General features: G+C 38.4%; 3 protein-coding genes across 4 annotated transcripts in view; 2 read left to right on the plus strand and 1 right to left on the minus strand.

Moving 5' to 3' along the window:
• Positions 1-25,967, plus strand: part of eIF1A (eukaryotic translation initiation factor 1A) — a 221,199-nt gene that overhangs the window by 2,190 nt on the left and 193,042 nt on the right. The window lies entirely within an intron of this gene.
• On the plus strand, positions 372-2,279 carry LOC149661151 (uncharacterized). 2 transcript variants are annotated; one of them, XM_089842549.1, is made up of 3 exons: positions 372-1,109; positions 1,177-1,232; positions 1,296-2,279. In XM_089842549.1, the coding sequence occupies exons 1-3, from the start codon at positions 673-675 to the stop codon at positions 1,367-1,369; spliced, it is 567 nt and encodes a 188-aa protein (XP_089698675.1). In that variant the 5' UTR covers positions 372-672; the 3' UTR covers positions 1,370-2,279. The 2 variants fall into 2 exon arrangements, with proteins under 2 accessions (XP_089698675.1, XP_089698674.1); XM_089842548.1 differs by having other exon boundaries at positions 1,177-2,279.
• On the minus strand, positions 2,126-4,916 carry LOC149661152 (uncharacterized). Its single transcript, XM_089842547.1, has 2 exons — positions 4,270-4,916; positions 2,126-4,208 (listed from the first exon to the last, which is right to left on the minus strand). Exons 1-2 carry the CDS (start codon positions 4,648-4,650, stop codon positions 2,271-2,273), a joined length of 2,319 nt encoding a protein of 772 aa, XP_089698673.1. The 5' UTR covers positions 4,651-4,916; the 3' UTR covers positions 2,126-2,270.

Raw genomic sequence — 25,967 nt, forward strand, 5'->3', positions numbered from 1 at the left:
TCCATGGCTTAGGTTGGATAGTTTGAATTTGAGCTCCTCTGACAAATGCTCCTTGCAAGAAAAGTTCAAAATCTACCGCTTAATTTTATTTTATAATAGTTTAAAAATGTCATGTTTTACAACTAGCCCAAAAAAATCAATTCCCACCCAATCTTTTTTTCCCATATGGATATTTTACAACGCATTTCAATTCCCTCCCTTATAAAAGTAACCAATTTGGCGGGAAATAGTTCAAGTGCTAGGAAAGGAAAGGTGACAAGGTCAAACGGAAAGCGGCGCCGCATTTGCCATTGTTCAATCATCAGTTAAACAATGAGGTAAGCTTGATTTTATGTAAACTTTTAAATAATTTTAAATCCATCGGAAGTAACTTAAAGGAAAAATCCATGATAAATATTTCTTGGTCTTAAAATATTCCTTATACTTCTATAAATATAATACAAGCGCGAAATTAACTATTTTCCTTTTTAATTATTAAATATAAGCAAATTAGTTTGTCACTTCATGGATTTGGTCAGCGCCATTTCTCAAATTTTAAATTTTCTGAACGAATAGGATTGCCTCGATATTTCTAGTGGCGCATCATTTCATTGGTTTAGCTTCCGTAGCAACGGACCAATAAGAGTCCCCACTAAAAGTTAGTCTGCTATAATCGTTAGGCAACCCAGGCTTATGGCGCGGCGCATTAACCCTTTTGAGGTTGAACCTGAATTTACTGATGAAGAACTGAGAAACATAGAAATCCAAGAAGAAAATGATGTAATAAACAATGCCGAATATAATTTAAACTTAGAGCAGCTTAAGAACAACTGTTATTGCGGAAAATGTGTCCCTGATTGGTTAGGCCTCGGTAGCAATGAAGAGGTAGTCCAAGAATTGAAAAAGTATACAAACTGGAAGGACCTCAGGGGTGGAGTAATTTGCTGTAGACAAGTTGAGGAGGTTGTTAATTTTTTGAATGATACTGATGATCCAACGGGCCCTGCTTGTTGTGTAACTGAAGACGTTGATTTCAAATCTATGTGTCAACGAAAGAGAGCTTTAAAAGCTACATATAGAAGTTACCTTCATTCTCGCAGACGACCACCACCCGTAGATTTTTCAAACAGGTAGATGCACAAATTAAATAAATAATTATGAATATATTAGGTTAACTATAGTGATGTTTTATTGTAGAACATATCGCTATACAGCATACCGCACATACTCCCATCTAATTTATCAGAAATTAGGTAGAGGAAATCGTAAAGCAGTACCATTTTGCACTTTACTTGACATACGGAAACATTTTCCAGAGGATGATGCTAATGAGTACACAAGTTACACAGCAGGAATGGAAATAGAAAGATTTAGACCTAATGCAAACTAAAACTAGTGATGATAAACTGGCAGCTGGCCTCGGTAACGTTCAAAGGCATGATATAACATGTAAATAGATCGGATATCAAGTGATAATTTTTATGTTCCTAAATAAGTCACAGTAACTTGGATATTAACTTATTAAGTAATAATTATTATGCTCCTAAATTAGTTATAGTAACTTGGGTATTAAGTGATAAATATTATGTTCCTAAATTAGTCATAGTAACTTGGATATTAAGTGACAATTATTTAGTTCCTAAATTAGTCATAGTAACTTGTTATTAGCAGAGTGAAATTAAATTAGTTGTGATAAACAGGTACAACACCTTAACAAAGTGCTGTGAGATTTGTTCCTAAATTAGAAGTAGTAAATTATGGCACGAGAAAATATATATAATACAGCTTTAACTTTTAAATATTATTCAGGATCTCTAAAATTAAATCAGGTTTTATTATATAAAATAATTCAAAATTTGTAAAAACATTTCAGGATTACAAAAAATAAATCAAGTTTTATAAAATATTTCGGGTTTTATAAAATTCAAAATTTAAAAAGTAATTCAAGTTTTATAAAGTTCAACATTTAAAAAATAATTCAGGATTACTAAAATAATTCTATATAAATAAATTTTGATTTATTAATTAATGTATTTTTTATAAATCTTAAATTATTTATATTTAAATTTTAAAGCTGAATTATGTCTCTTTTGGCGTGCCGTAATAAACATGTCTGTTACAAATAATTTAGTCAAAACAGATCTAATTTCAAAGCTAAGTCGTAGCAAACTATTTTTTATTTAGAATTAAAGTATAAATATTAAAAACTTTGTCAATAATTTACATAATATTTTGAAATATCTAACATTTTGTTTATTGTGATGAGAATTTTATCATATTAAATGCACAATTTAAAATAACCTTCTTCTTTTGGCTGCTTCAATCAATTTTTTTTTGTCAGGCCGCGGAATTGGAGCTATATTAGCTCTTTTACGGTAGCTTTTCATTAAATTTGCAAGTGGAATTTCATCTTCATCGCTTAGTTTTCGTTTTATGATATTTTTGATAATTTCATATATAAATTCATACGTTTTTGGCTCTTTTTGAGGCCTAGCATGCCATTCACAAGTAGCTTTGGAAAAGAAAAATTCAAAATCTTCTTTATTTCTGTCTCGGGTTGTTGAGTCTTTTTCTTTTTCAAAATTAAATTTTCGGTCTATATTAAAATTATGGTCAAGAGCTGCTAACATTGTGCGAGCTTCCATGACATCTTGGTCAAATTCTTGTTGTTTTGGACAATATTTTAGCAGTAGGCTGTGATAGGATTCCAACTTGGAAGTATGAGAAAATGCGCAAATTTGTTTTAAATCTCGTAAAATACTCTTCTTGTTAATGAAGTCATTTAAAGCGTCATAAGGGAAGGTGTCAGGTTTAAGCCATTTTTTTCTCCTTTCTGCTTCTGCTGGAATAGGATCGTGGATGCAATGTTTGTGGAGGGTAAAACTTGGAAATGAATGGACATTAGTGACATGATAAATAACAGATTTCCACATTTCAAGTAAAACATCTGGGTTTCCATCGCAATTTTCAGCAGCGAACCAAACGTGGCGGCTAAGAGATCTCACCCAAGGTTCAAGATCCTTATTGTCTTTTTTTTTACTAATGGCAGAAATTTTTTTGGCCACACTCTTAGCAAAATGCCATACGTCGAATTGATGGTCAATATTGGGATAACTATCCCTTAAAAAGGCTCGAATCTGAATGTGTCGATCAGTTGTGATTCTAAACACACAAAGACCACATTTCTCCATTTTTGTCAGACACCTTTTCAATCCTTCCAATTCCATATTACTGGACTTGTATTGAACCTCACTTTTGTTTACAAGCTCAAAATGGACACATTTGTCTGTCTCTTGATCCAGGAAAGTGTACCCACAATATTTTGCCGAATGTCCTGGTGAATCATAACGCCCGTCAGCGGAAATGGTAACTTGGCTAGAACTTTTCAATTTCTGCATAATATCATTTTGTTCATTTTTCCATGCAACCCGAATTTCTGGAATCACATAGTTTTTCTGAATGTTGTAGAAAGTTGACTTCTGAATTCCGCTTAATCCCATAAATTGAAAAATTGAATTAATCCGTTGAAAAGTGGCCCCAGAGAGCAAAATACTTGATGCCAACAGCAAATTGCCTGCTGGCATTCTTCCTAACATAGGTTGTGAGCGCCACATAAATTTGTGACCACTAATACAGGTCATGGTGACAGTTAATAGAGTTCCACAACTTTCAGATTTGAAATCTTCAGATACATCGATAACACTTTCACAGTCGGGTTCATCACACCGCAGTCTTGATAGAAGCTGGTTTAACTGGCTCTCAAAAACAATAAATTTTTTTTCCTCAACTATTTTCTCGGAAATATGTTTTGGAGGAGGTGAATAGTTAGATGTCGAACTCTGCGGGCTAGGCTCATAAATTGAAGTATTAGCAGATTTTGTAGGCGTTTCCTCAATAGTTGAACTTATGGATGCTGGTGATGAATCTATGTCTTTCAAATTTACAATTGGTGAAACTGGCTGGGATTTACTGTGACGAAAAAGAATTGTTTTGTACGTGCTCTTTTTCGGTGTTGATAAAGTTTCGAAATTAGAATTGTTGGCAAAATATGAGTGATCTTTCGACACTGCAACAATGGTCTCTTCAAATGCAGCTAACATGTCCAGCTTAATTTCTGCTTCCGTACATGTTTCAGTAGCACAATCAGACTTAGAAATATCAGTTTGAGTACCAATTTCCTTTGTCTTTACTTTAAGTTCCGTAATAATAGTTGATTCAACAGCTGGCAACTAATACAAAACGTTAATAAAAGAGGCAGTGTCTATACCGTCTATAAAGTTTTCTTCTTACCTCTATATTACTTTCAATGCTCACCTCTTCTCTCAGATTTGGGAGGTTTATTGTGGGAATAGAAAATGGTTTAAGTGTCACTATTTCTTTTGACAAGTTTGTGCCATGGCGAACAACAACATTTAAACATTCTGGAGGAAAATGTAACTGGCATACCCGAGCAGAATTACTAAATTTGCCGATAAGGAGCCGTCTTTCTGACAAAGGCTTAGATTCTAAGGACTTTAGAAGGGTTTCGAATCCCTCTCTAACCGGTGTTTTTGCGAATTTAATCCACGTTTTTGCCATTTCTAAATTGGTTTCTACATTCGGAATTCTGAAACAACTAAATCTCTTCGCTTTAGAATAAACATTACACCCTTCTATCATACATTGAGACATTATTGCAGTTAACAAAATTGGCAGGAAACCGGAAATTAGAAGCAAAGCAGATGACGAAATTTATAGCATCTCATTGGCTTAGACATTAACGAATAGAAAGCGACCCCGCTGACTACCAAAAAATGGTAGCCTTCTGTTTTGATAATTAAAAGCTGATAATTAATTAATTAACACTCTCTCAGGCAAAAAATCATTAGATCCTTCTATTTTAAGTTTAAAATAATGTTTTAAGACCAAAAAATATCTATCATGGAATTTTCCTTTAAGGAATATATGGCTTCGCGTATATCTTGTACTGTTAATGAACCCAATCGTGTTAGGCCCTTAAAATTCTAGCGCGAAGCTCTATATGATCTGGTTGGTCTACATCAACCAGACCTTAGAGAGTCAGACCTCGGGTGATTTAAACACTAACGGAAAACCATTCGAGGATATGACAGCTAGAACTGTCATCTTTCGAAAGGTTGCAAATACTTGGGCCTACCAACTACCAGAGCTACAGTAGTAGTATAAGTTTATAAGATGTGTTCCATAAGTTTGTCACCTAAAAGTGACGTAATTGAAACGTCATAGATGCTCGTAAAGCCACGCCTGGTGAGGCGTTGTCAAAGGCTTAGTACAGACTAAATAGAAAGATAGACTGCAAAACCGCGTGTTGTCAATTCTCACGCTCTCAGGAAGTCTCTAGCATTAGGGAGTGTCATACTTATGGAACATATCTTATAAACTTATGGTAATATTAATTTAAAAAAAAATCGTTTTCGAACCCCTGCGACACTGGGGTCAAAGTAGACCAAGTTTCGGAATGAAGTTTAAACTGAATAGGGACTTGGCAATACTACGTCATGCAACGTCAGGCTACCTTCCACTAGTGCTAAAAAACTTACAAGGAGGAGGGGCTTATATAGCTTTCATTCTGTTAAAAAAACCATAATTTCGCTGGGGCGGAGTTAAGTACAAATTGCCAAGTCCCTATTCTCAGGAAGTCTCTAGCATTAGGGAGTGTCATACTTATGGAACATATCTTATCAACTTAAAAAAAATCGTTTTCGAACCCCTGCGACACTGGGGTCAAAGTAGACCAAGTTTCGGAATGAAGTTTAACCCTTAGACCTCAAAAAAGCTCTTGGTTCCTGTAGGTGTTGATAGAAGGGTCGTGTACTTCTCATTTGACATGGCTTTTACAGCCAAAAGCTGGGAACTGTCAACGAAGTACACTTCATGTTTTAATATATGAGCTTTTGCTTATATCTAGTCTTTGAAATCAATTATAAATTTCCCTTTAGGCCTAATTCGAATCAGTTTGAAGTGATAAAAAGAAAAAGTTCAACGCAAAGACTTTATCTGTATTAGCGTAGAGATCTAATTCCTTGAGAAAGAGAGAGAACTCTTAATCCCACCAAGAAGTGATATCTAGTTTATTAGGGTGAAGGTATAAGATGCCTAAGTATTCGCGCGCCATAGTCCCAGTCCCCCTTTCAAAATACAAGAGAGGACGTAAAAGGAGGCCGGGCTATTTCGCCTCTCCTCAGTTGGAAAACACGTAATTTTCGTCATTCGCGTCGCGCTGACGCGAGTTTTCAAGAACGAATGAGATGCTGGTTGTAATTTACAGGCGGGGACTAACTCCGGACCTACGCTTGGACTGGAGATAAAGCTGGAAATGTGGCGAATTTATACCTTCTCCCTTATAAACTAGATATCACTTCTTGATCCCACGTCATCTTTTAAGCAAATTGATAATCAAAGTATATGGAAGATGTAGAGGCGGGCAATCTTCGTGACTGGGCTCCGAGTTTGGGGCTCACTTTGATGAAATATTCCCCGAAATTGTACGGCTCTTTTGGGGTTCCCATGTTTAAACAAGCTCTTTAGGAACCCGCCCGGGATTATAGTAGTCCGTCTCACTTATTTCTGACAGAATAGGAGTCTGGTAAACGCAGTTCAATGGGGGGCGCTCCGTACAGAAATTACGCAACACCATAAGTAAACTAATAGCTAAAAGAGCGAGAGAGAGTATTTTGAAAACCCGCACTCCAAATAGTGTTTACAATACGAGATTGTGATACGTCAAACATAATAGTTCAAGGTTGAGCTATAGGTCACGGTATTTAAAAGTAGGCCTAAAAAGGTCTACTTCTGTTCCGTGGAAGCCTGCAAAACGGTACACTTTAACATATGAACTTCCGATATTAATTTATGCCTTTGATTAAGCCTTACGGTAAGGGATCACTAGTACAACCTAGTAGTCATAGGGTACGTGGTATGTGGTTCAAATTGATTACCAACGGAATAGAGTTGTCTCCCCTTGTTCTACGACATTATAATCCCCTAGAGATTGTGCGATAAGCTCGAGTCTTTACCCTTTTCCTTAAAACGATGGAACGCATATACTGACGGACACTCGTTCTTTATCGACACTACTTTCTTTCTTACGAAATTTAACACTGTGTATTCATGCGCCTCAAATTACCCTTTGTTTTCGAACGAGATTGAACTGGGATGTAGAGCTTTATTGTCAACAACTATATGCCGCCGTCATAAGTTTATCATGCCTCTAAGTAGAGAAATGGCTGCTACTCCTATGGCAATAGTGTTTGTCTGGCTCCCTTTAATGAAACCCTATACTCTCTCCGTATCATTTATCACCTCAACTTCAATACAAAATTGTACCGCCTAGCCCAGCGTTTCTTCAATCCCTTTTAGAATGTTTCAGGACTGAAACCGCCTCTATCTCACGAGAGAGTGAGGGATTTGGGGTTGCTTAAGTAAAATTCGTTCCCCCCCCCCCAATGCCTACCTATACGAAACGTAAAAATCTCCTTTATTCCATTGGATGATTTTTTTTCATGTGACCCATTTAGTAATCGTCTCGACCGCTTGGTGGCTGCACCGCGACAGAAATTTCAAAATTTTCTCTCTTCGGATCTTAGCGCTATACGAGTTCTGACGTCACAGTAGCCTGCAGAAGATGCCCAGTTGTAACCCATATTTGTGTACTTATAGGCATGATAAACTTATGTGCGCCGTATATAGCTAAGCGGGGGAATCAACATTTATGATATCTATGCTCGGAGAAAGAGGATATTCTCTTAATTTATTGAATCGATCGTGAAATGACGTGGGATAACTGACGTTTTCCGATACGGTTAGTTACATTTGATCCTCCCCCCCTCGGCGTACATCCCTCTCTTTTCTTTCTATTCGCGATTCTACACGTCAAAGTCAAACATTTCGCTTCGTTACATCAAAGGATTTCTTATGTCCACATTTCACTATTTTGTTTTATTTATTTGTCTCACCCTCTTTGAAATCCGAATTATTTTTTTTCGAAAATTCTCTCTAAATATTACAGATTTTATTTTAAGCTTGATGGCTCTCTCAAGTTCAAGAGGCATTATAAACTTATGATAGAGGTCATCTCCCTTAAAAATATATGTCTATTAGCCTTTTCACACTTATGGCCGCGCATGAGCAGTTGTAATGTTTGGCGCCATGAGTTTTACGCTTCTATGGAGTTAACGTGTAAAATAAACTACGATGGACGTGTTTTAGAATATTTTGTGATTTAATAATAAAATAAAATGCCTAGTATTTAAACCGAGAGAGTAAAATTAAAACCACGTTAAGAAATAAACAGTGTTAAAGTTCTAACGGAAACGGTGCAATAATAATTGGTTAAAACTCACTAAGCCTCGGCGACCGTATGGGATCATCGCTTCATCGGCGGACATCGCCCTATAATGCGAAGAATTATTTTACGAACCTTGCATTAGTACAACACTGTTTTATAAAAATAAACTAGTAAGGTAAAAGCAATGGGTACATAAATACGACTGGCAACAAACATTCTTTCTGCGCATGCTCACCTCTCGAGAATTTTACCCCCTTTTTACCCTCGCTCTACCTGTGAAAAGGTCTATAGAGAGCTATCGGTTTGGGGGGGGGGCTAGGATACGTGAGATAATTTACACGGCCATATTGATGGATTGAATGCAGTAGGAAAGCTGAAATCCACCAATATGGCTGCCCAAACGGTGGTAAGACTTACGAGGGTATGACCAGAAGGGGATAATAGAAGAAGGATGACACTCTGTATCCTCTTAATACTTTAGTTATGTAAGGTGATTCTTCCCAGGCTCACCCTTAAAGTTTGCTCTCCTGCTCATCAAACTTCAGATGGGCATCGCTAGGGTGAATTCTATAACTATTTGCTAATTCCTCAGCAATCAACCCACAAACCTTGATTGTCTTGACGTGGGACAAAAATCCACAAGCGCGCTTTGGTAAATAACAAAAGTTCATATAAGTTCTTATAAACTTTTGTAAATAAGTAATGATACGGAAACTATTTATCGCGTATGTGATTCGGTTTAGTATAAGCTTGCTCCTAATGTTAAGGGATGCTAATGGAAAGAATCAGGTTACAATTACCCCACTTTGTGGTACACTTCTCTCTCATACTTCTGATATGACGTATTATTCATACGAATGAAAGCTCTCTATAGTTAGTTCAAAATATTATATATCCAAATTCAGATTGGTTTTAAAGAAATTTCATTTTATTAAGGTAAAAGTTAATTCACAAGTATAAGGCGATTTCTCGTTTAATTTTCTTTAATTATAGCAGGGGCTGGTATAATACCTGGAAACCCACGAAAGGTCAGGTATTTTAAAAATGACAGGGAGTTGTGTCTGAAAATGTCGATTGGATTGTGACGCGCAACAATTCGCTTCTGCACTGTAATTTAGAAGGGAGCTTCTAATCGCTAGTTTCAAACCCCTAAAGGCGCCCAAGTCCTTCTCTATATCCCAAGCTCTTAGGCAAACAAAGACTCAAAGAGACCCTCTTCGGAAGACGGTAATGATCTTAGCCACGCTAGTCACGATTTTGTCAACTACACAGCCGAGCCCAAAAACTCCCGCAACTCCTTCCTTGCCCGCTATCGGTTATCTCCGCGCGAGTGGTCTCGCATCTGGTATGGTCGGTCATCCGTCCAGTTCCTCGAAACTGTTTAGTAGGCGAAGAACGTTTTGGTCCTTAACGAAGTGTCCGGCCGAGTGTACATACTCTACCGGCCCTTCTCTCCCTTTTATGTTTTTACGTGTTGACGTCGAAAAGTCAGGGCGTGACGCGTATTGAAATTGTACTAATCGATTTTGTAAGTGACTCCGGAATAACTGCGCTAAGCAGGTGTCTTTAATATGGTCAAGAATACAAACAGCTTTTTGGAATCATTGTACCCCTCGCATCTCTACGCTGGTTTTGCCGGTCGGGCTTAATTCGTCACGCTGGATAATTCTGACCGTCTTTCTAACTGTGATTTCATTGGTTGGGAGCAACGCCAGGTCAGGCAAGGTTTTTTCCTCAGGCCACCCAACCCATGGACATGTTAAACCCGCGTTAACAAATGGCAATGCGTAGCACGAGCGGCGTAGCACGCGCCCTCACGCGTCTACCGACCGCCGCAATTTATCGCCAAATGTCCCCTAAAGAAAATTTTGTCTGTAATGGTTCGGGATATTTAACGTTTTTGTAGTTTACATACCGTCCAAAAAGCGATATCTAGTTTATTAGGGAGAAGGTTTAAGATGCCTAAGTATTCGCGCGCCATAGTCCAAATCCCCCTTTCAAAATACAACGGGGGACGCAAAAGGAGGCCGGGCTATTTCGCCTCTCCTCAGTCGGAAAATACAAGTAATTTTCGTCATTCGCGTCACGCTGACGTGAGGTATCAAGAACCAATGAGATGCTGGTTGTAATTTAAAGGCGATGATTAACTCCGGACCTACTATACGTTTGGACTGGAAATAAAGCTGGAAATGTGGCGTGAATTTATACCTTCTCCCTAATAAACTAGATATCACTTCTTGCCGTCCTACCAATGCTCCTTATTTAATCAAGCAGACCATACTGCGGATACCTTATGATAAGGGTCTACTGACGCGCATACTTCACTAATCACGATGGCAGCACCAATTTAATGTAATGAGTATGTCCCTAAAAATATAACTCAAATCTAAAAATAATCGGCGAAAATTGCAAATTGGGTTTAAATCGTTGGACCATCAATAAAGTTAAAGGGTATGCCAACAACCAAGAAATATATGCCTTGTTTTACAAGTGTATATTGTTCAGCAGTCACGAAGGCAAAAAAAAGGAAATTTCTCCCACTTTAAGTGCTTAGTTTGACTAGGCTTATCTGTAAAAGTCGTTATAAATAACCATATAGGCTCTCTTGTTCCGCGTACAAGAGGCTTCTAATTTAATCCAGGCTTTAATAATCAGTACCCGGCTTGTTTAATAACACTTGGTGAGAAACAAGGACGTTTTTTCGGAACCCTCCTTCCCGTGGCGCTCTTGTCAAATTAAAGCCTTTTTTTATTACGTACGTCTAACACCGATTGTAGTACTTATCATGGACGTTACATCTAACAGAGGTTTAGAAACGCTTCCTTCAAAACCAGATTTAATTTTAGAAGTAGGAATGGAGAACGGTTAGTATTTACTTCAGTCCGACTCATAGCCCAGTATAGAGCTCCTTCCCTCTAACACGTAACGAAAACTTTAAATTATCTTATTGGCTCAGTTTTAAACTACGTTTTGATGACGTTGCTGACGGGGACGGCGAAAAATACGTAATTTCTTTTTACCTCAGTCGCTATGACTCACGTCTTCTTTCATACCCCTCCGTCCTGTGGAAGGGGGTCCGGGACTTTGACGCGCGCCCACATTACTCTGTTCTCCATTCCTGCTTTTAAAATTAAATCTATCCCTGGTCTACTGTATAAACATGGCCGTCGAGAGAGTTGTGTGTGCCATGGGGAAATTGACGAAATCTCGGGTCCAGGGAGAAATGACCAAAGATGGAGTGTAAATGATGATGGGCGACCTGCGGGACACCGTAACTCTCCCAGTGTACCTCGCGCACGCCCCTACCCTTCGGAAGGCGATTGTTAAGTGCTGCCGCGTAGTGTCATTGTATTTGTATGAGAACTAGCTTCTAGTTTTAAGATAGAGGGAGCGTCCTTTACGATTCCGTACTGTATTATCCTATCCCTAAGCGCTGAGGATGCTGGGAAGACTCTGGTGCCGTTTCGTAGGTGGGGATACAGAGGCAACTGTTATAATAGGCCTAGGCCTATTAGGCCTAGGTCTATACTAGTAATAAAAAACAGCGATTTGTCAGCGATTTGTTATCTAGGCCTACGGGAATCCAGCAAGTAATGCAAGAGATCTTTGGACACATACCAAACGTAAGAATACCTACAGACGACTTTGTCATTCACGGACCAGACATCGAGACGCATAACAACGCACTCGTCAGTGTACTCAGAAGGGCTCGCGACGTCGGTCTCACATTCAGCACTTCGAAGATGCAGTTAGCCGTCCCAACAATAAAGTACCTTGGGCACATAGTTAGCAACGAAGGTCTACAACCTGATCCAGCGAAGGTCAAAGCGATACTAGAACTCCCACCTCCACCAGACAAAAAATCGCTCCAACGGTTCTTGGGAATGGTTAACTACCTTGCGAAGTTCGTGCCGGCATATTCGGAACGCACATCCCCATTACGAGAGCTTCTGAGATCAAACGTGGCGTACTATTGGGACGAAAACCTACAAGAAATATACGATGATGTGAAGAAAGCAATCTCCTCAGCGCCCGTGTTGCAGCTCTACAACCCAAGGACTCCATGTATACTATCAGTCGATGCAAGCCAACACGGAGTAGGAGCGGTCCTACTTCAAAATAACCATCCAATAGAATACGCATCAATGACGTTTAACAACACCCAAATACGTTACGCCCAGATTGAAAAGGAACTGTTAGCAATTCTATTTGCTTGTGAACGTTTTCACTTTTACATCGCCACGACTCCTATCACCATCCAAACGGACCATCGACCACTGCTTGCCATAATCAAGAAGCCATTCAACCTCATGTCCCCCAGATTGCAACGTCTGACGCTCCGCCTGGCTCGGTATGATCCTACCCTCGTATATGTTCCTGGTTCAAAACTCTACTTGGCGGATACTTTATCACGGGCATCACTGCCCGACTCAAGCTTTGACACCAGTTTCCTAGAAGGACCTAACGCCACAGTTCACAGCCTGACGGTGATGTCTGACGAAAGGGAAGAGAAGTTTCGCACCGAAACCATCAAGGACGAAGTTCTGCAGACGGTGATCAGATACACCATCGAAGGCTGGCCATCAAACATAAAGCGCATCACAAACAAAGCTGTCGAGCAATTCTGGGCAATACGAGAAGAACTACACACAAATAACCAGCTTTTGTACAGAGGTGACCGCTTGGTAGTACCGGAGGCGCTACGAGACTATACCTTGAAACAGATACATACAACGCACCAAGGAACTACCTCCTGTCAAGCAAAAGCTCGGATACATGTATTTTGGCCAAATATGTCCAAGGACATAAAGGACTACATACAACAGTGTACCACCTGCAGAACTTACGATCGAAAAAACACGGCAACTCCAATACAACCACTACCAACGCCAGATGGACCATGGAATACAATCGGAACAGACCTATTTCACCACAAGGGTCGTACCTACATCTTGCTGATTGACTACTATTCAAAATTCGTCGAAGTTCAAGAATTACAAACAACAACAGCGAGCGCAGTCATAACATTCTTGGCACCACAGATCGCTCGCCATGGAATCCCACAGAAATTAATTAGCGACAACGGCCCGCCTTATAACTCGATGCAGCTCAAAAATGTCCTGGATGAATGGGGCATCGAACACGTAACTTCCAGTCCATATCACCCTCAAACCAATGGATTGGCGGAAAGAACAGTCCAAACGATAAAAAACTCTCTAGTTAAAGCATTACACGATGGTAAGGATCTTAACCATGTCCTGCTAGAATACAGGTCAACACCGAAGCAGGACCTACCCTCACCAGCGGAGATATTAATGGGCCGGAGACTTCGAACATCTCTTACTACGAACCAGGCCGCACTTCAACCAAATTATCCGACACGGGGGATCGCAAAAGCACTAGAAGAAAGACGACACACTATGATACGACAGGCGTCGCTGCGTCCACACAAACAGCTACCACCGCTCAACGACGGCGACGCAGTACGTTATCTTGCAGCACCAAGGCATTGGGTTCCTGCCATCGTAATGCAAAAGGACAAACACAATGACTCTTACGTGATACGATCTGAGAATGGACGTCTATACAGAAGAACGAGACTTCATCTACGAAGGACTCAAGAAACGTCACGTACAACTAAAGGACCTCGAAAACAAGCTGATCAAGGACATCCACAAAACGCCAAACCGAAACGGACAGTGAAACCAACAATGACATTCCGCCTACCAATGTCAACAAACCACGCCAATACGAGCCCCACACAACAACGTAACCAGACATCCACGGGAGTCGTCAATCATCCGGCAGCACAAAGAACACACCAACAGAACCAAGAAGGTCAAACACTCACTGGATATAGTCACCAAGTTACAAGAAGCGGAAGAATCTCGCGAAGACCCGACATGTACATTCCAGTTTAAAAAAAAAAAAAAAAAAAAAGTTGTTATAATAGGCCTAGGCCTATTAGGCCTAGGTCTATACTAGTAATAAAAAACAGCGATTTGTCAGCGATTTGTTATCTAGGCCTACGGGAATTTGGATATAAAAGGCAACGCGAAATCTTGTACGTCAGAGTAAAGATTGTAACCGTGTGTAACAGATCTAAAGATTAATAAACAATTATCCTGGCTTAAATAAGTATTTTAATAAACAAACCTATAACAGCAACGTTTTATTTATAAGGAGTTTTTGCCACTCCATCCCTCTCTCCTTCAAGGCGATTCCCCATCAAGACAGCTCTACACGCTGCCCGGGGCCCTAGAAGGTACAGGCCCCTTACGAAAAGTCATTTTCGAACACCTCTCTAGTTCTAGCCCCTATATTGCAATACGAAGTCATTATCCTAACGAACAATTTTTCTTTCCCTCTTATATAGACGGTATTATTTTTAGTATCGAGCCAATTTTTTTCTTTTTTTTGGGGGGGGGGGAGAAGGGGGGGTCGTGAAGGGGGGGGGGGTCGTTCAAGACATTTTAAGTGTGCAAGCTTACGTTCTCTTATCCGATATAGGGTCTAGACTCGAATGCTAATTATCGACGCTAGATATTGAGCGAATGCGTTCCTTATGTTCGCGGTAATCCGGATTAATAGAGTATAAACCATTGTCGTGTTATAATATATCACCAGCCAGCGTTGAAGCTTCATTAATTATCTCGGGTCGCAAAGATTTAAGTCTATTTAGGCCTTGGCACTCATTTTTAGCTTTTAGGAAGGAAACAATGAAGGAGATTGCAATCAATTCTTTCTTGAGTCGCTCCTAAAATAATATTAAAAAAATTTGCCCGGAATTGACTATAGGGCTAGAAATAAACCGAGAGGACATTAACTTCTCGCGTAATTCTTAGGGGGAAAAACCAACAAAACCTTAGCTATATAGCGCGTAACCTCTCGCTTACTGCAGAGACCAGGATACACGTTTTTGTAGTCGCTATTAAAAGAACATTTTGGATATTAAAAGCATTTTCTGTTTTTTCTTAAATTACATAAAACTCGTCATTCGACAACTGGTCTCTAGTTAGGTAGTATAATACGCGCCAGAGTGCATGGCTTCTCTTTCTGAAAATTGGGGCGTTGTGATTCTAAAAGGTCTATCTGAAATTAAGGGGGATGTACTTAGGGTGATTTTTGTGTCGGAAATATAATTTCTATGACATTTTACCCTAAGAGGTTATGTTTGGAGTGTTTTATGGATGACCCCTTAATTAAATTAGCATTGTCTTTCAGTTTCTTAATTAAATATGTTTTACCAGATAGGGATAATAGAAGAAGGATGACACTCTGTATCCTCTTAATACTTTAGTTACGTAAGGTGGTTATAATTCACTCCTGTGGTAACATGATTCTTCCCAGGCGAGGGACCCCTTTTTGTTTGCTCTCCCGCTCATCAAACTTAATTCAGATGGGCATCGCACCGTGCTACAGTGAATTCTAAAACTGTTTGGTACTAAATCCTCAGCAATCAACCCGCAAACCTTGATTGTCTTGACGTGGGACAAAAATCCACAAGCGCATGCGCCTTGGCAAATAATTAAGCACTAACAGAGTAATGATGAGGGAACTATTTATCGCGTACGTGATTCGGTTTCGTAACCTTGCTGCCAAATGTAAAATGATGTTGGGAAGAATCACGTTACAATTACAACGCTTAGTGGTACACTTCTCTCGAAGAGAAGTATTATATACTTCTGATCTTATACATTTTGTTTCTAAAGTCTTAAATTAAGGGGGATGTTCTTTGGGTGATTTCGAGCCGAAAATGTAATTTCTATGACATTTTCCCCTAACAACCACCGTTTTGGACTTATGTTTGCAGTGTTTTACTTATGACCCCTTAATTAAATTGCACGATCAATTAATTAAATTTAAGGGGTCATCCCAAAAATACCCATCCAATTGTAACTTTAAAACAATGTCATACAACATTTTTGACTCAAAATCAGCCGAAGAACATCATTCTTAATTTATGCCAGACTTATCAGAAACACCCTGTATACATTACATAGATTTCGTCTATCTCTTTTCTAAAGATAAAATAAACTGCGGGAGTTCTACGATCCATCCAGAGGTCACGAAATCCTTGACCCCTGTCTCTTGTCGTTGCAAAATGTTATTGAACATTTTCAATTCAAAATCTCCCACGAACATGGTCCTCCTTAATTTCTTAGAGACCTTTCAGAAACAGTGTGTATTTAAATATTTGAAGTTTTCTTAACTAGATTTTGAATATTTAACTTGAAAATGGAGCCTGTACCATTGAGACGACGAATGTTTAAATTTTCTCCTTGTGAATTATTAAGTATTTACTGTGAAAGAAAGGCTTCTCTCATCAGTCTAATTTTAGTTCTAAATTAATATATATTTTTTATTATTATTATCTAAAGAATTTATCCTCCTGTTCCGCGTATGATTTGCATTTATTTCATTGACATTCTTTTTGAAATAATTTTGAACGTACATCGGTATTTATCGCGAAAGCGGGAAAAGTTCCAGTTTTGGCGGGAATGATATTTAATCAGGCGTATTTGTAGATACCTCTGCGCAATAACGCGACTCTCGTAAGTTCCGAGAAGGCCAATTTTGGCGGGAAAGAATTCCCGAGTGTCTGTCCCATTTCTGGAGAGAGAGCCGACTTCTCTTCGCTTCTCACGCGCTTTATTGGACAAAAATGAATATTGATACGCTACCGGGAAGCGTCAAGCTAGCGAGCTATACGCTGGCTGGATATATAACGGAGCATGGGCTCATTTCCCAAACAAGCCGAGAGCATTTTTCCTCTTTTGTCTCTAGGAGTTTCGGTAAATACGGCGCGCCATGAACTTTGATATTTAGAATGGGCGCCATAAACGCTCTGGCCGTTTTATTATCTTTCCCCGCCATATTCCTCCACAACCGTAGAAACAGAGGAATTATTACGCGCGTACCGTTGTACTAGCGCTACCATAAGGCTTGAGAATACAGTACCATCCTAAAAAAACTGTTCATTTCAAAAATATATACACTAAATTAATTTAAATACTAAAAAAATTATACAAAAACGAGTTTTGCTTCGCAGTCCTTAAAAAACTGCATTTATTTACACAATCCTTGGCGAAAATTTTTCAAAACCACAAAGGGTCAGAAATAAGAAATTATTATATGTATTGCAATTTGAATTTAAGTTTAATCGATTTGAGAAATTTGGTTTTATTGCGAAGTTCAAACATTTGTTATAATTCTAAATTTTACAACAAAAACTGGTATTAATGCTGCGTTTACGCTTATTAAGAAAAAAAGTAGACCCGAAAGGTCCTTGAGAAATCACGTGACCTTAATTTGAGAATATAAAATGGTGAATTTGAGCGCGAGATTTAAATTGAAAATTTTGATAAAATGTAGTGCGTGGTTTAAAAATATTTTTTTTTATATCCATACAAAAAGTCCAACTTAACATTGCACTACGAGAAATGAGATACTATACCTTTTCAACCTTTGCTAGTGCTTTAAAGTTGGGTTGTTAAAAAAGTGTACCCCATTGGTTGCGAAACCTTGGGTCTGGTCTAACTCGCAAAAAATGATCCACCTCCATAGAGATTAACATTACGATTTCGGATTGAGTTTAAATAGAAAATATAAGAGGTGTATATATTTGAACGAGCGTGATATAACGTATTTACTAATCACGTGACATTTATCTACGCGCGCCACAATTTATTTCAAAATTCAAAAACAAAGGCTTAACGAATTTTCCAAATACTTATTTTAAAGTTTCGCATTTAGGGAAAGCCGAGCTACAGGATGAAAGTGTCTACAGGTTTACAGGTTTATTATGGGTGCCATACAAAGTATACCCCTTTAAAGCGGGGCGGCTCCCCTGTTGGGGGAGCTCAGCAAAAAAATACAGTAAAAGAACTAAATAACAAAATAACAAAATAAAATAAAATAAAAGAACAAAATAACAAAACAATCTCACGACAAAACAATAAGAGAAAAACTACGCTTTAAAGCCATTAAAGTCCGAGGCGGATTCGACTGGGTGGGCGCGACGCCATTCCTGGTGTTGGGACCACCACGAATTCAAAATAGCCGTCACGACATGGTGATCCCACTGACAGCCCGACAGACCCAGGACGTCACCTAGGGGTGCATCACCCCATTTGGCACGCCACTCTAGCGCCTCAAGGTCGGGGCATGTCGCTACGCACTCCTGAAGGACATGGGGCAGAGTTTCGTTGTCGGCCCCACATAGCCGGCAGGAGGACGAGTAATGCATTTCCTACGAGCGCCTGTAGAAATGTTTTTCCCGCGCCGCATCAGTGTTCAAGGAGAAGCGTTCTTACAGGGGCCCTGGGAATTATTTGTATTATTGCGAGGCTTTTTTTATTATTATTTTATTTGTTTACCCCATTCAAGTGCTCTTCGAGAAGTAAAATAATAATAATAATAATATAACACAGACGGAAATGCCCCTCAATAAAAAGAAACGGCTCTTCGCTCCGGCGGTGTTAGCTTTTTTTTTTCTTTTTTCGAACCTTAAGAAAATTCAATTTTACGCGTCAGTTTTCATTTGTTTGGCGAAATGTTTGGTCTCAACGTCCCTTAAGGAGTGGTCGGATATTTCTCTTTTTTTGGTCATCTAAGCTTAAGTGAATTTTACAGAACATCGTAAGTGAGGAAACGTTGGAATGAGGTCTTATCGCGATATTTGACAATTTACGAAATTAACTGCAATGATATTTAAATAATATCCTTCGGTAATAAGAAACATTACGTCATCATCTACTTCACAGAAATATGGGGTTCTATATGAAAAATAAATCACTCAAAACCGGTAGCAGGTTATTTTATCGATATATCGTTAATAATCGGTAGGAGTCGGTTTCATTGGGTTGAATGATAGGTATAAATCGGTTTCATTGAGTTGAATGATAGGTATAAATCGGTTTCATTGAGTTGAATGATAGGTATAAATCGGTTTCATTGGGTTGAATGATAGGTATAAATCGGTTTCATTGGGTTGAATGATAGGTATAAATCGGTTTCATTGGGTTGAATGATAGGTATAAATCGGTTTCATTGGGTTGAATGATAGGTATAAATCGGTTTCATTGGGTTGAATGATAGGTATAAATCGGTTTCATTGGGTTGAATGATAGGTATAAATCGGTTTCATTGGGTTGAATGATAGGTATAAATCGGTTTCATTGGGTTGAATGATAGGTATAAATCGGTTTCATTGGGTTGAATGATAGGTATAAATCGGTTTCATTGGGTTGAATGATAGGTATAAATCGGTTTCATTGGGTTGAATGATAGGTATAAATCGGTTTCATTGGGTTGAATGATAGGTATAAATCGGTTTCATTGGGTTGAATGATAGGTATAAATCGGTTTCATTGGGTTGAATGATAGGTATAAATCGGTTTCATTGGGTTGAATGATAGGTATAAATCGGTTTCATTGGGTTGAATGATAGGTATAAATCGGTTTCATTGGGTTGAATGATAGGTATAAATCGGTTTCATTGGGTTGAATGATAGGTATAAATCGGTTTCATTGGGTTGAATGATAGGTATAAATCGGTTTCATTGGGTTGAATGATAGGTATAAATCGGTTTCATTGGGTTGAATGATAGGTATAAATCGGTTTCATTGGGTTGAATGATAGGTATAAATCGGTTAAAATAGTTGGGTTGAATAATCGGTATAAAATAGTTGGGTTGAATAATCGGTATAAAATAGTTGGGTTGAATAATCGGTATAAAATAGTTGGGTTGAATAATCGGTATAAAATAGTTGGGTTGAATAATCGGTATAAAATAGTTGGGTTGAATAATCGGTATAAAATAGTCGGGTTGAATAATCGGTATAAAATAGTTGGGTTGAATAATCGGTATAAAATAGTTGGGTTGAATAATCGGTATAAAATAGTTGGGTTGAATAATCGGTATAAAATAGTTGGGTTGAATAATCGGTATAAAATAGTTGGGTTGAATAATCGGTATAAAATAGTTGGGTTGAATAATCGGTATAAAATAGTTGGGTTGAATAATCGGTATAAAATAGTTGGGTTGAATAATCGGTATAAAATAGTTGGGTTGAATAATCGGTATAAAATAGTTGGGTTGAATAATCGGTATAAAATAGTTGGGTTGAATAATCGGTATAAAATAGTTGGGTTGAATAATCGGTATAAAATAGTTGGGTTGAATAATCGGTATAAAATAGTTGGGTTGAATAATCGGTATAAAATAGTTGGGTTGAATAATCGGTATAAAATAGTTGGGTTGAATAATCGGTATAAAATAGTTGGGTTGAATAATCGGTATAAAATAGTTGGGTTGAATAATCGGTATAAAATAGTTGGGTTGAATAATCGGTATAAAATAGTTGGGTTGAATAATCGGTATAAAATAGTTGGGTTGAATAATCGGTATAAAATAGTTGGGTTGAATAATCGGTTAATTAACGATATCGGCCATCACTAATATTAAATTATCCTCACAAGTGTTGAAGTCTCTTTGCTCGCGAACTGACAACTATTCCACCCCCCTGTCTTGAAGTCTTCTTCCACGCGATCCTGGGCTTCTTCACACCCACACTCTCGAGATCAGCGAGTCACTTTTAACTCGAGACCCTCACCAAAGGCCTATTTGTTCTTGGATCTCATTTTCCCTACTCTAAAATTACGTTGAAATTGTGTATAGATAAGAGAAGGAAAAAAAAACTTAGAAACGCTTCTTAGGCTGGCGTTCTTCGCTTCGCCGCGTCCATTTTGTTTCATTCTTTACCGCTAGGGGCGTCCTAGATTTTTTTCCGCTTCCATCTTCCATAGTTCTAAGTACCTTAGTTTGGCCGAAATAATAAACCGATTTCTCAATGGTAATTTTGATTCAAACCAAGGTACTCAAAGACTATTACCGCAACGAGGAAAAAATAACAGGCGTAGCTTTTCCCGCAATTAGTGTTGTATCATTTTTTCTGGCCCCTGTTATTTTTTATAAGATGAGTGGAAGAAGAAAAAATATGACTTACAAAGATTTGTTCATTGACGTAGTTCTAACGATAGTTCTTTCCTTTTTGTTTGATAAAACACGAAAGGACGTTCTCGTTAGCGGTGTGTATGAAAAATAGAAAATTTGCTAAACATTGAAAAGCCCATTGCGTCTAATATAATACAACAAACGCTAGCATCGAAATTTGAAAAAGAAAAAAGTATTTTAAGCCTTGGTTTAATTTCGTGCGCTTTTACAATTTTGTTCTGTCACGAGCATAGGTCACGACTCACGAGCCGTTTTGAAAACAGTTAAAGAGTTAGTGCCATAATTTTCGTCATCCACAAACTTAAAATGCGAAAAAAATCCTTGAAAAATCATGTTTACTTTTGTATTTGGTTTCGTAGCAATTTATAAAATTGCAATCAAAGTTTTGTGTTTGGAAAAGGTCTAGTTAAAATTTTGTTTCGCTTGATGACGTAGTAAGGAGAAATTTTCTCTCTAGGTGTCGCTCACGTGACGCCTGTTAAGCCTATTTTATTCAGATTCGCGCGGCATTGGTATACTCGGGTCGGAGTCTCGGCCGCGCGCGCTTGGCTTTTCCGCGAGATGCCGTGAGTGACGTAGCAAGGACCAAAACCCGCCAAAAATCTTCTCCGCAATTGGCCATATGTCTAATCAGCGCCACTAGCGGATGGTCTGAAAACTACTCCCATAGAGTCTAGGTATATTTAAGCGGGTTTGCAGAATTTCCGTCAGATGGCGCGGCGTTCGAGCCACCTGGCGGAAATTCTGCAAACCCTCTTAAATATACCTAGTCTCTATGGGAGTAGTTCTCAGACCATCCGCTAGTGGCGCTGATTAGACATATGGCCAATTTTGCTTTTGCCCCCCAATTTCAAGTTTTCGAAGTGTTTTTTCTGTGTTTTCCCTCATGTTTAAATATCTATCAAGCATATTTTTGGAATCAGAAGAGTATAAACTCTCAAAAAAGTAAGGTTTTCTTTAGATTTGAGATAATTTTTAAATCAGGTCGCTATTCCTTTAAATTCGTTAAGCCTTTGCTTTTCAATTTTGAAATTTCGCTCGAGTAGAGTGTTGTCACGTGAGGAAGAACTCCCGCATTTATATCAGGGATAGTTTATATGCTGTCTCGTGAATATTAAGCTTTATGTATGCGATGAATTTTTTTCTTTGCTTTCAGTAGGCCATTATTGCTCACTTCTAAACCTTTGAAATTTTCGTAAACACTTTGGCCTAACTGCGCTTACCGTTCTTGCATATATCGAAATGCCAAAGTTTGGAAACTCTTGGTAATACTATAGATAATACCACGGAAATTCGGTAGCTAGCCTAATACTGGAATAATTATTAAACAGTCTTAATCCCTTTTAAGCTATAGACATTGCACGGGGGGATAAAATTTTTAATGACTCGAAGCTAATAAGTATAATAACTAGAGTATTTAGGCTTAATCTTGTCGTCAAAATATTACGCGTTTCCTTAACCCTCGGCCTTCCTTAGCAAGCTCATTATTTATTAAGACTTGTTCGGAAAGATGCCGCGGAGAGAGATGTTAAACTTGGACTCATTAAAAATGGAGTTGGAAGCGCGATCTCTTTAGAATTATAAAGCTCAAAGTATTGAGCTGAATTGGTTAAATTATTCCGATTGAAATAGTTAAGTTTAATTAATTATAATTAAAGAAATTGACAGAAAACAAGTACGAAACTTCAAGCGCTCTGAACTGTCGGGATTTACAATTTTCATTTAATGACTGTTAGACTTAAGCAGAAGTAAGATAAGGGTCTAGAAGTACTGAGCTAACCAAATTCTTCACTTGGCGAAAGTGAATATTCTTGATAACACACCAACGGTTGGCCCTCTGGTAGCGGTTTCTGAATTTCCCCTCCAAAACGTGAGACGCTCGCGGCGGTAGACAGCCGAACTAGATTCAATCACTCGCGCCCGTGTTCCGCGGCTTTAGGTTGTGGGGAAAGGGGGTAGGAAATGTTTTTGGAACTCGACCAATTTTTTTCTCTCTAGTGTAGGCGCGATGGAAGCGGCATAAAATCCTCAAATTTGTTCACTAGTGCTAGGATCTACTATCAATGCTAGAGCCCTTCACTTCTAGTCTCATCTCACTTCTGGTTTAATTAATTATAATTAAAGAAATTGACAGAAAACAAGTGCGAAACTTCAAGCGCTCTGAACTATCGGGATTTACAATTTTCATTATAATGACTCCTAGACTTAAGTTATAGACTATTCTATTAGTTACTCGAAGTCTTGAAACCAACACGCAAGTTGTAGTCCGCCATCTTGGTTGGGTTTCCCTGGCACATAGAGGTAACGCCAGACGGAGCCCTAGTTCACTACACGCTGAGGAGGGAGGCTAGCCAACTCACACTGCCCTCTAGCGTTGCTGCTTGGCGCGAAGGAAATAACCCAGGAGGACGGCCCCGCCCCTGTCGTGTTTGCTTCTCATCCGGAATAGATGGAATGGTCAAAGTTCCGATTTTAATTTGTCCAAGGCGAAAGAAGGGGTTGAAGAAGACGATTTAGTGGCGATAGCAATTTTTGGGGAACGAAGACGCCTGACCTTTAGCCATCGCGAGTTGAGTTTGTAAAAGGGATTGGCGGGAGAGGGTTTAATACCTTGGCGTAGTGATCCCTGGTAAGCTCCACCAAGCGAAGCGTGTAAAGAGGCATTTTCAAAAGAGGATTGGGAGGGAAGCGAGATGGGGTGGAGGATGATGCGGAAGATGAGGAGAAGAGCTTGATCCGCCACCGACTCGCTTTACGTCTCGATTATTAAGAAAGCTCTCCGCTTCATGCATAATCGTTGCAATTTCGAAAATCGCAATTTTTAGGAACGTTTTCCTGAAAAAGTCGGCTATCAGAGATTATGGTTTTCCATGGCAGGCCATCTTGAAAAATGAAAAAAAAAAAAAAATCAACCTTAGAGAATAACATCCTTCTTTCATAGATATTTAGAATACCGCGTGTTAATATCTATATCCTATAGACCGGTGCATTTGAGACTCAACAATCCACCATATTTTAAAATGGCTGTCCGAAAAATAACTATAAGCATAAGGGGATAATAAAAGGATGACACTCTGTATCCTTTAGTTACGTTATTGTTTGCTCTCCCACTCATCAAACTTCAAATCAGTATCGCACCGTCACCGTGGAGTGAATTCTATAACTGTTTGGTGGTACTAAATCCCCAGCAATCAACCCATAAACCTTGATTGTCTTGACGTGGGACAATAATACACAAGCGCATACGCCTTGGCAAATAGTTAAGCGCTAGTAGAGTAATGATTAGGGAACTATTTTTCGCGTATGTGATTCGGTTTAGTAACCTTGTGCACTCCAAATGTTAATTCTGATGTTGGGAAGAATCATGTTTCAATTACCCCATCGCTTTGTGCAGTACACTTCTCTCGAAAATATGTATTATATACTTCTGGTATAAGTTGAAAATATTTCGATTATTTAAATAGCGACATATTTGCTTTAAGAATTAGTATCATTTCCTGAAAGAAGGGGAAGTTTATACTTAGCCGGATTTGCTTCTTAAACCTTTATTAAAATCCCGCGACCTTTTGTGATTCCAGCTCGAGAAATTGAAAAGTTTTTTTTTAATTTTTAGAGCTTCCGTTAATTCGAAGAAGAATAGTGTTTTCAAGCCTAATTATTTTTATTACCCAATTGCCGGAATTATACTTAGACCGTTCTTCCTTTGTTTATTGGTTAATTCTTCTTTGAATTCAAAGAAAGTTAAGTTCTTAATTCTTTTCTAATGATGTTCCATTTTTATTAAAACTGATAATTAAATGGGTTTATTTCGTTATTATTGAAAACCAAAACGGATTGCCTTTTAATTGGGCAAAACTTTGAACTTGAAAACATTTGAGATTAGTTTTAATCTTTTTTAAAATATGGTACGCTTCCTTTAAAGGGGGGTGAAGTGGAAAATAAAGTGATTTTTTTTTATCGAATCTTCTACTAATTATAAGACCATTCTGCATAGTGAAACATCCAAGAAATATCTCGGAATGATTTTAAAATTCCAATTAGGTTCAGATTTTAAGGATAATTTGAAAAAGGATCTCCGACCAATTAAAAAAATTCTCATGGCACGCTCCATGCCGAATGAAATTTACCGCGAGATTTTATAAAAGTTGCTGGCGATGTGACAATCGTGGCGCGAGATGTAGAGCGTGCAAAGGAAATTTTGTTAACAGGATTTGTCGGAGGTCCTTAATTCAAATTATCCATAAAATCTGAACCTAATTTGAATTTTAAAATCATTCGGAGCTGGTATTTCCTGGATGCTTCACTATGCAGATTGGTCTTATAATTAGTAGAAGACAGTAGCGTTGCTAGGGTTTGAAATTGGGGGGGGGGGGCTTAATCCGGGCAAACTATTTAAAAGTTTTTATAGGAAATTAATAACAAAATTTTGCATAATTGATTCATTGGAACATGTGTAGACCTTTATAACTATCCGAAAATTTGTGTCAACGTATTTTAAAGATATACAAACTTTTGATAAAGAGAGTACGGAACCGAGTTTTTGACTATGAGACAATAGAGTTATATTTGCTGAGGGCGGTGAGACGTCATTGGTTTTTTACAGCCAATGAAATTAACAAGCCAACAGATGGAGTCACCTTCTGGCTATAGAGCTCATGTTAAAT

The sequence above is a fragment of the Phalangium opilio genome, unplaced genomic scaffold (genome assembly GCF_054372755.1).
Source record: "Phalangium opilio isolate 3A_F unplaced genomic scaffold, DU_Popi_V2 ptg000070l_1, whole genome shotgun sequence".
Taxonomy (NCBI): Eukaryota; Metazoa; Arthropoda; class Arachnida; order Opiliones; family Phalangiidae; genus Phalangium; species Phalangium opilio.

Excerpts from the sequence above, each read along its gene's own strand:
- LOC149661151 (XM_089842548.1), top strand. The coding sequence starts at position 673 with ATGGCGCGGCGCATTAACCCTTTTGAGGTTGAACCTGAATTTACTGAT. Across the intron at positions 1,110-1,176 it reads CCCGTAGATTTTTCAAACAG|AACATATCGCTATACAGCAT; the intron begins GTAGATGCACAA and ends GTTTTATTGTAG.
- LOC149661152 (XM_089842547.1), bottom strand. The coding sequence starts at position 4,650 with ATGTCTCAATGTATGATAGAAGGGTGTAATGTTTATTCTAAAGCGAAG. Across the intron at positions 4,209-4,269 it reads GCATTGAAAGTAATATAGAG|TTGCCAGCTGTTGAATCAAC; the intron begins GTAAGAAGAAAA and ends GTTTTGTATTAG.